This window comes from Octopus sinensis, linkage group LG9 (genome assembly GCF_006345805.1).
Source record: "Octopus sinensis linkage group LG9, ASM634580v1, whole genome shotgun sequence".
Taxonomy (NCBI): Eukaryota; Metazoa; Mollusca; class Cephalopoda; order Octopoda; family Octopodidae; genus Octopus; species Octopus sinensis.
In genome coordinates, this window is record NC_043005.1 from 56,411,140 (window position 1) to 56,422,061 (window position 10,922).

At 38.4% G+C, this 10,922-nt stretch overlaps 2 protein-coding genes across 2 annotated transcripts in view; one reads left to right on the forward strand and one right to left on the reverse strand.

Moving 5' to 3' along the window:
* Window positions 1–4,849, reverse strand: part of LOC115215916 (U11/U12 small nuclear ribonucleoprotein 25 kDa protein) — a 30,709-nt gene extending 25,860 nt beyond the window's left edge. The window contains exon 1 of the mRNA XM_036505975.1: window positions 4,736–4,849. The gene's annotated coding sequence lies outside the window, so the exon portion shown is untranslated. The remainder of the gene's footprint in view (window positions 1–4,735) is intronic.
* The window catches only part of LOC115215806 (monocarboxylate transporter 4-like), a 22,059-nt gene continuing 13,912 nt past the window's right edge, over window positions 2,776–10,922 (forward strand). Inside the window, exon 1 of the mRNA XM_029785108.2 lies at window positions 2,776–4,028. Coding sequence (XP_029640968.1) covers window positions 3,275–4,028 — 754 coding nt within the window. The 5' untranslated portion in view covers window positions 2,776–3,274. The remainder of the gene's footprint in view (window positions 4,029–10,922) is intronic.

The following is a 10,922-nucleotide window of genomic DNA, read 5'->3' on the forward strand; positions in this document are numbered from 1 at the left end:
CCATACACATATCCCCAAATATGCAAACTTTTATATGGCTACTCAGCTTAGCAGAAATAGTAGCCAAGTATTCTTCAAATCAGCCAGAAAGACGCATCATAATGATGAAGACAGAACCTTGATTAGAAACACTGTTTATGGAGAAGTTTGTAAACATTGCACAATGTATATACTGAGTTTGTAGAATATGTAATAAATGTTTTTCAATATATACATTTTTAGTTACACAGCACTAAAAGATTACTTTTTAAACCGTTACTAAGAAAGACAACCTAAATTTCAATAATTTATCCGATTAAAAAGTGACTAGCATAACATCTATTTTTCTGAAAATGAAAGTAGAGATAAAGTTAATAACTTCCTAATTCGTCAAATGTATCCAAATTGAATATATAGGTAGTATTTTAAATGGACAAACAATTTAAATTTTACCATTTTACCATGTTGCCGTCACCCTTCACTAGCAAATTGCTGTGAAGCGATGGCATAGAGTCCGGTCTTATAAAATTGCGATGAATTAAAAAAAATAAGATGGCGTGAGTTCATAAGAACTCTATACATCTGGAAGGTGCAGCAGAATTTTATTTGGCTATGTAGTAAGAAGCTTGCTTCCCAGCCACATTGTTCCGGGTTCAGTCCCACTGCGTGGCACCTTGGGTGTCTCCTGCTATGCCTCGACCAAAGCTTTGTAAGTGTTTGGTGAACGGAAACTGAAAGAGTCCGTTGTATATGTGTGTGTGTGTGTGTGTGTGTGTGTGTGTGTGTGTGTGTGCGTGTAATATATCTGTGTGTGTGATTCTCTCCGCCTCTTGACAACCGGTGTTGGTATTTTTACGTCCCATTCACTTAGCTGTCGGCAAAAGAGACAGGAAGAATAAGTACCAGGCTTTTAAAAAAAATAAATATTAGGGCCAATTCATTCGACTAAAATCCTTCAAGGCGGTGCTCCAGCATGGCCGAAGTCATTGGCTTTTAAAATCATTATGTCTTTGTATGTAGTTCACAATTTTAAGAAGACTTCGTGTGAAGACAAGAATGACAATATAAGCACCGTGCACAATTCAGGGTTGGTCCCTTTTATTGAAGAGAGCATAGGAATGTTAAGTAAGAAAAGTGAATGGGAGCGAAAGGCCAACTTATTGAGCAAAATGACGAGTTTTGTGTGGATCGTTTGCGGATCACTAGTTCGTAGTTTTGTGTGGATTGTTCGTAGCTCTCTCTCTCTTGCCATCGTTTTATAACCGTAAGCCAAATTTTCCAGAACCTTCGAGGAAATTATTTGGTAGGAATACTCGCATGCTTTCTTTGAAATTCGTCGCATCAGTCATAACAATGCTGATTAGTTGAGCTATATTGACGTAGGAGTTAATGCCTATTATGACGACATATTGCCGTTTATGGCGATATGGTAGGTCGTTGTCTGGAGTTGGGAAAATCTGAGAGTGATGATTCAAAACTCATCAGAAGCTTTGCTAATTGAAGATAAAGCAGATTAAGATTGTGATGAATGAAGAAGAAAAATTATGTAGATGTAAACTTTTTGTCCTCTCATTAATAATGGTTTCTAATTTAGGCACAGGACCAATAGTTTTGAGGGAACGTGTTATTCGATACCTCCAGCTCCAGTGCTTGACTGCGGTACTTTATTTTATTGATCCCGAAGGATAAGTCAACATCAGTGGGATTTGAACCCAGAACGAAAAGAACAAAAAAAAAATGCCAATGAACGGTCAATGGTATTGATTTGGTATACTAGTCAACACTACTACATGGTTTACAGCAGACACAGTGTTCGAACCCCGTAGGCGGTGTTAAAATTACAACTTTTTTGACGATGGCTGATTGAATGAATCAGCAGACTGTTGAAAAAATACATTATTATTCAGTAGTGTGATGTAAGGAATACAGACTGCACAGAGAGGATTATTTGGGAGTGGAGGTCGTGAGAAATTTTAGAAGAGGTTGGCATTACGTTTAAGGAAGGGATTGGTCAATTTGGCTGTCACACAGAGCGGAAAACAACCCACGCTATATCACTGGCCGCATTTATTCCAGCTCGAGTTCAAATCCCGCCGAGTCAATCTAATTGATTATTCCCTTCTGATCTCGTGCCAATTTTAGAAAACAATAAAGAAGGGGGCATACTTTTGTGGTGGGGAGGCCTGTTGGTTTTTGTCAGTTTGGAAGCTCCTGGATTAAACTATTCAATGCGGTGCCCAGTTTGGTTGCACTTCAATAGCAGAAACCGAGAGAGAGAGAAAAATACTGCTAACACAATCGAAAACCGAACACATGTTCCCTTTTCCCCATTAAAATTTGTGGGATATTGTAGTAAAGGGGAAATCTTTATAGTTGCAGCAACGGTTTCGAGTAGGCGAAAATAAAGAATAACCATGTAAGAGAGCCAAAACCGCATGCTTTGAATTTATGATTACCGGTGCTCTTGGGAAATGAATGAATTTGTCAATCTACATGTATATAAATAACACTAAGGACATTTACTTGTGTGTGTGTGTGTGTGTGTGTGTGTGTGTGTGTGTGTGTGTGTGTGTGTGTGTGTGTGTGTGTATGTATGTATGTATGTATGAGTTAGTGAGAAAAAGTGGAAAAGTACAACAGACAGACAATCAGATAGATAGATAGATAGATAGATAGAGAGAGAGAGAGAGAGAGAGAGAGAGAGAGAGATAGTACATCCACGCACAGTCTCTAAGGATGGGTGTTCTGAACATATGTAAATCAGAACACTTTTTGTTTTGCAAAAAAACACAAACGTTCATGATCCCCCTTACATTAAATATATATCTATGCTCAGGCAACAGTCGTGCCATGAAATATTTAGATTTCATTTAAGGGAAGCATATAATTAAATAAAATATCACTTTAAATAGAATGCCACATTATATCTACTAAAGCGGTCGCTATCAGCTGGACTACTCCGTTTTCGTTAATATAGCTCTTATATTTTTTAACCTTTCGAATGCCATACTTTTAATTTTGTGTGTGTGTGTATTATTAACAAAACAAAAACAGGCAATTATGTTGAACACTGTGAAGATAATTCAAACAACTTTTTGTTTTTGATGATTGAATAAATCGTCGTTCATACCTATCAATATATTATTTTCCTTTTTTTTTCTGCAATAACACACTTCAATAACTGCAGTAGAATTTGCACACCTATATACATTCATTAATATATTTAACGTAATATTCATTTGATAGTAACTATTCTGTGATCCACAGAAAAGTAACAAAACTTCAAATTTAAAGAATGAACCTTGAAGACGATACTAATAATCCAACAGCTGATACCACAGAGGAATATGTTAATTCCGACCAAGACGGATACTTGAAAGTTGCTGATGGAGTCCTTACGGTTAACATTACAAAGAAAGATGTTTGGGACAACTTAAGCGGAGATCTAAAAAATGCCTCTAAAGATAAAATGTATAAGATTAAATTTCAGAACGATGTTGACCTTCCTACGAACGATATAATAAAAGAGGTTACAAATCCAGGGATTGAAAATTTGGCATTTACATTAGATGGTGCAGAAAACGAGGACAAAAGCGATCGTTCGAATTCATTCAATGTTCAAGTGAACAGAGTCGATATAGTGGAAGAGGTACTTGCCGAGAAAAACCATCATGTAGAGAACTCAGAAAAACAAATAGGTAACGGGATAGAAACTGAGCTTCCAGAAGTTCCAGCCAGTGTAATTACCAACAGAGAAGGCTCAGAAATAGAAGATATATCACATGCAACTCGATCTGGAACTTTTGATTCCAGTGTTTTCGAAGGACTCGCTCGACACAGTATCGACGTAAAAGCAAATGTATTATCGGAAGATATCAGTCCATTCAGGAGAGGGATGATAATGTTGTTTTGCTTCCTTATGCAATGTTGTACCGGACTTCTTTACTCTCTGGGACTAATCTACGTCATACTTCTGGATGTATTTGGTGCTTCCCGTTCTGTAACCAGTTTGGTCCAGTCACTCTGTTTAGCAGTGACATATGGATTAGGTAATAATAAACATTTTTGTTTTCTTATTCAACTTTAGAGTTAATTCTCTTCGCTGATTGTTTCCGACAACCTCTTCATGAATGCTTATAATAATCTTAAGCATAATTGGTTTTGAATGTAATGACTGATACATATGCACTTGATACAAATCAGACAATTTAGAGGTCATTTCCATACAGAGCAAGACAGTTTTTTTTGTGCGATATGTAAAGCTATTTAGTGTCACACATTGTGTACTATGCAATTTTTGGTGAGAAAAATTAGCTTTATGTAAGACGTACAACAATCCAGACATAAAAAAGCTACTCAGGCAATTAATGATGGAGAAATCCGATTAACAATTCTTACCAACTGCAAAATTAGTTAATTATTTAGTGAACTAAATGTGCAAAGAATAGTAACCTAATGACTTGAATTAAAAACCTAATTTAAAATTACGAGAAATATTGAAAATTGCTATATTGTTGAAATCTTTTCTGAAATATATTCAAATGAAAATTACTTGGTGTGTTTGTTAATAAGACATCACATTCTTGAAGAAGTACAGTGTGTAATGTAAATATATTGTTTGAATCCAGAACTGTCGATAAAGAAAGATAATAAGACGATTTAGTAGTTTTGATTAATAAACTACAAAATAGTTACTTTTTAAAAGACAAAGGAGTATTTTTTATAAAAAGTGACGATCAAAGCATTTTTAACTTACCTTGTAATATACTAAAACTATTAAGGCGGCGAGCTGGCAGAATCGTTAGCACGCAAGTCAAAATTATTAGTGGCATTTAGTCCTTCTTCACGTTCATCATCATCATCATCAGAGGAGGAGACTGGCAACGGCTACGATCGGTTGGTGCTTTTTACGTGCCACCGGCATGGAAGCCAGTCTAGGCGGCGCTGGCATCGGCCACGTGCGGATGGTGCGTTTTACGTGTCACCTGCACGGGTATTACAACTACAATTTCCATTTGATTTTCATTTTGATGTTGATGTACTTGACTCAATAGGTCTCCTCTAGCACAGCAGGTCGCCCTACGATCCAAGGTATTTTTGAATGGGCTGGGGCTGGTTATGCGAAACTGGTGTAGGATACAGCCGCGAACTCACTTTATTTGCCGGGTCTTCGCAGTCACAGCATATCTCCAGAGGTTTCGGTCTTTCATCATTGCCTCTGTGAGGCCCAACGTTCGAAGGTCATGCTTGATCACCTCGTTCTGAGTTCAAATTCCACCGAGATCGATTTTACCGCTTATACTTTTGGGGTGGATAAAATAAGTACCACTTGAGCATTGGGGTTGATTTAATCGATTCCCACCCACCCACCTCACACACACGAAAAATTGCTGGCCTTGTGCTGAAATTTGACGCCAATATACTCCATTTATTTTTTTCACTTTATGGAAGTCAATATTTTCTCTGTTGACATCCACCTCAATTAATTTTGCTTTTCTCCCAATTCTGTGCTCTCTAGAAGAAAAGCCCTCAAATTATCTCAAAGCGAAGAGAATTCACTAACGTGATTTGTTTATTTTTTAAAAAGATTTCGTAAAGGAATTAGATACAAAGGATTTTGGCCGGTTTAAACACTAAAGGGTTAAAAAGTGCGAAAACTATAAAATCAGCTTTTTTAGCCTTTTTGAAGGCTCTAGAACCCCAAAACTATAGGCTTTTTTTGTTGTTGATTTTATAGTTTTAAATTTCAATGGGCCTAAAAAGGGCTGATTTGATAGTTTTGGCCCTTTTTTTAAAGGTTTTTAAAGGCTTTTAGAGCCAGAAAAGGGTAAAAAAATAACTCAGCTGAAAAACAATAGTATTAAACTTTAAAAAGTTTATTGATAAAGTAGCAGTAAAAAAAAAATAAGAATAAAAAGATGAAAAACACGATATATACATAATTTAAATTTTCCTCTTCTCCTCCTCCCCCATTTGGTTCATGTTGCCCTTCATGAAAATTAACATACTAAAATTTTCATCAGACAAGGACGATCTCTTGGCACTCAAGATGTTATTGCCCATGGAAAAAACGCTTGCTCATTCAAGAAGGCAGCGTCTATCAGTAGGTCTTTGGAGTTGGTCTCCAACCAGGTCTTTACTAAATTCAGGGCCTTGTCCTTCAGTGACCTGTGGCTTCCGCTCTATTTTTATTGGGTGACACCACTGAAGAAGTCATCCTCCACCTCGTCGTTGTTGTTGCCTCCATTGTTGCTGCTCACTTCCTCAGACTTCTGCTTCATAACCTCCTCGACCATATCCTCCATGCTTCTCTTCACCTTGGTTAACTTGGTGCTATCATACCTATCCAACCAGATGAAGCGAAACCTGGGGTGGAAGGCAGCAGCTAGTTGGCATTTCTCATCGTCCAGGAGGGTCGCAATTTTTTGTCGATGCCTGCCAAAACTGCGTCGACCAAGGGGCTGCAGTAGACGAGTTTTAGGTTAACAAGCTAAATGTAAAGGAAGTTAATTAGTCCGATAATGATTTTCAAAGTTAAAACTTAAATCGTTAACGAAAATGTTAACGGATTAATAGACTTGTACCCAGCTCTGAAGATTACATTGTTGTTAACATAACACGAGGATAGAAAATTCTAGGCTTTAATAGCAAATCACAATATTTATTTCTGCACCGGACACCAGCTGTAAGTTGGTGAGTTTACATTTATGTTATTATAAATGTAAATTTACATTTATATACTCTTTTACTCTCTTTTACTCTTTTACTTGTTTCAGTCATTTGACTGCGGCCATGCTGGAGCACCACCTTTAATCGAGCAACTCGACACCGGGACTTATTCTTTTGTAAGCCCAGTACTTATTCTATCGGTCTCTTTTGCCGAACCGCTAAGTAACGGGGATATAAACACACCAGCATCGGTTGTCAAGCAATGCTAGGGGGACAAACACAGACACACAAACACACACACGCATATATATACATATATACGACGGGCTTCTTTCAGTTTCCGTCTACCAAATCCACTCACAAGGCATTGGTCGGCCCGAGGCTATAGTAGAAGACACTTGCCCAAGGTGCCACGCAGTGGGACTGAACCCGGAACCATGTGGTTGGTAAACAAGTTACTTACCACACAGCCACTCCTGCGCCTATATCATTATATAAGTTTATTAGAATTATTAGCTAATTAACTATTTTTCAGCAACAGCTGTGTATAGGTGCTTACACACAAACATACATACATGAGGGGTGCTGAAAAGCTCCTGGCTTTGAGGGTATCACGAAAGGCCTTGTTGGAAGCCCAAACCGAGTTCTTTTACAGAGCCTAGAAAAACTGAAGGACCGCTGCAATTATTGTGTGAATTTGAGAGGGGAATATCTCTCTATATATAAACGGCAGTTTGTCTGTGTGTGTTTCTGTGTGTCTGTTTGGTTGTACCCTCACCCTGACCACGGCTTTCAACCGATTCTGATGAAACTTGACACACACATAGCCCAATGTCATAATTCAAAACTAACGCAGCGAAAATTTTGAAAAGTTCCCCCAGGTCTGAAAAAAATCGATAAATTCGACATGGGGTCGAGAATCAGAAACACAAACCACAGACTGTCTAGGGGACGCAACTCCACCTTTTTAACTCTCAAAAAAAATTTACCATCATTTTTTTCCCATTTTTTTGCTATATTTTGGCTATAACTATCTAAAAATGCTTTATAGTTATTTCCCTTACAAACCCGAGCAACGCCGGGCGATACTGCTAGTGTTCAATAAAATCATAATTAACTGATCCTTCTGTATATTTTTAACCCAAAGTTAGGAACACTTCATCAGCCTTTGGCGCTCACGCGAGTGTGTACATATGTATACTGTGGACGTCCTTAGAGCTTTATAAGCTTTCGAAAGGACTTAAACTAATTTGTTTTCGGAATGATATATCTCGACACACATACATAAAGCTTTCGACTTCTATCCCCAAAAGTTTTTCAGCTCAGTATTTACATGCAATCATTTATAGCTTTATGTCTGTGCTTCGAGATATACGACTCCAAAAAAGAATTACACACACGCACGCACACACACACACACACACACACACACATACACACACATAAGCACTCCACCTTCTATTACTGTCTTCTTAGAAAGGGCTCTGTTGGCTGCTACAGCATGGCGTCTGTCTTTTAAAAAGTCATGCAACCGCTCTCCGATTTTCCCAGTTATGCCTAATGTCCGTAGTTTGTGACATATTATCCCATGAGCAACTTTACCAAAGGCCTTTGCAAAGTCGAGATATATCACATCCACGTTTGAGCAATTCATTAATTGTTTCATCCAGCCATAGTGCTGCAAAAGCTGTGTAAGGCAGTTTTTTCTCGAGCGAAAGCCACGCTGGGTGTCAGGAAGTAAGCCATTATCTTCAAGGAAGGCAATTAGTTTCTTCCTGACAATGCGCTCCATGACTTTGCTGACATGGGAAGTTAGAGAGACAGGTTTATGATTTTTAACATTTGCTCTACTACTTCTCTTATGTATAGGGCATATTATGACTTCCTTTAACTTTTTGAGAAGTCTCCCAGTTGTGAGGAAGCTATGGAAGAGAATCTGAAGATGCCTTGCTAGATCCTCTTTGTATTTCTTTAGGAGAATTGTTGGGAATTCATCAGAACCTGTGGCTGAGTTTGAGCTCATTTTATCAATGCTGATATAACATCAGTTTCTTCTATTTTGATGCTATAAATAATTGTCATTACGTTGTGTAGAGTTGTGGAGCCAAAGAACTGATCAGGCATAGCTACTTGCTAGTGTCCCAACAGAGTAGTTAAAACACCCTTGTATTGCATATTCAGCATTTCACTGATCCTCTGGGGATCTGCAGTCGGCGGGTCATTTTCTTCGAGTAGTGGCCCTATTTTGTACCGTACTGAAGCAGACTCTTTTGCATATCTATAGAAGGCTTTAGGATTTGTCTTAATATTTTTGACAGCCCTGGCTTCCTTTTCTGCTCTCTCCTTTTCACGGGAGTGTTTGAGTTCATTTTCGACCTTGAACAATGTTTGTTTGAGATAGGATCGTTTGTTATTCTTTAGTAGCTCATTTAGACGATTTGAGACTTTTGCTCGTCATCTCATTAGAATCTTACTATCCCTGGGTATTATACCTTTCTGCTGGTTTGGCATTCTCTCTGGAGCAAACTTGCTGCATATGTCATGCATGATTGTCATAAGGTGTTGTAGCTTTATGTCAATATCTTGCGTAGAGAGAATGGCTGACCAGTTATGTTCCATGACCTCTTTATCGATATCTTTCCAATCAGCTTTGTGAAAATTCAGACTGGAGAGGAGTTGGATGCTTCTAGTAGCCTGCATGTGTGTAGTCTTCTGTGGACCATACATTGTTAGTTCTATTAAGTTATGGTCTGAGAAAATCGTCGGTATCATCTTAACATTATGGATGAGCGCCGCGTTGTTAGTGAAGCAGAGATCCAGGACAATTTTTCACTTGTTGGATGGAGGACTATTTGCTCCAAAAAAGAACATGTTAGTGAGGTTAAGCAGAGATTCTGCATGCCCCAGGCCGTACAGTGACATACTCGAGAGAAGGCGGACCTCAGGCCATTCGACATAAGAGAAGTTGAAATCCCCAAGGAAAAGTATGTGCAGATTGTCATCCAGGTTGGTTAATAACGCCTTCATTTCTTGGAGGCTTTCTTCAGGTGAATCCCCATGATTCGGAGCATTTGGTGGGCGATACATGGTACATATTATTAGTTTCATCTGTTTAATGTATCACAGACTGAGTTTGAGTGTGACTGCAGGATCACAGGCGTGACATCTTTGGTTTCTCCCGGTGAACTTTGGCACTCTTCTTGGACTCACAGTTGTCTAGAGTGTTGGTGTCTTCTCTATTTTGTTCCTCTCTTACAGATTTATCCTGATCCTTCTCCGATTCTATGGAATCACTAGTTTCTTTTTCTTTTTCACCCTTTTGTACATTCACTTCTACTTAAAATATTTTCTTCAATAATTCCATGTGTGGTTGTATTAAGAAATATGAGCGAATGAGCTCATTCTTGTTCTCCTCAATTTGAGCAGTGGTTCGATGAAAACCAAAGCTCTTTAGGGCCTCTGTAATAAGAGTGTTTGGCGATACTCCTTTTGCCAGGTTCCCTGCGAGGAGTATTATTTTAATTTCCTCGACCTGCTAGTTTCTCTGAATTTTGAAACTTATGCTTTCTTTTGTGTAGTTTGCTTTGCTGAAGTCTGTGTTGCTGAGATAAGGAGAAAAACAAGCGTCACGAAGAAGTAAGGATAGATATGGAGAGAGAGATAGAGAGAGAGAGAGGACAGAAAGACAGAAAGACAGATGGTAAAGAATGCAGAGTAAGAGTCAGTGGGTGAGAGAGGTGTAGAGGTAGTGAGGAGGGCAGAGAGAAAAGAGCTGTAAAGGTAGTGAAGAAAGACAGAGAAAGAAAGAAAGAGAGAGGGGGAGAGATACAGTGAGCAAGACAAACAAGAAACAGAAATAAATCGATATGTGCGAGAGAGAGGATATATATATATATATATATATATATATATACTGCGAGAGTAAAAGAAAGAGAGATGCAGCGAGCGAATACAAACGAGAAACAGATGCATAAATCGGTATGTACGGGAAAGGAGAGATGTACGAGTGAACGTTGCAAGAGAGGGGGAAGAGAGAGAGTGAGTCAGTGAGAGAGAGAGAGAGAGAGAGAGAGAGAGAGAGATTTAAAAGGTAGATGTTTTTAACTCAATGAAGACTACGTAATCAATTAATCAATTACCGTCTCACTTGATAATCGTGAAAATCGCGTGTAGCTGATTAAATAAATATTATTGGCCTGGAACTTGCAGGGTGCTTAGTTTCGAGTTGTTTATTTGTTTCAGGCTACTTTCACCTAAAAAGCAATAAATAAATA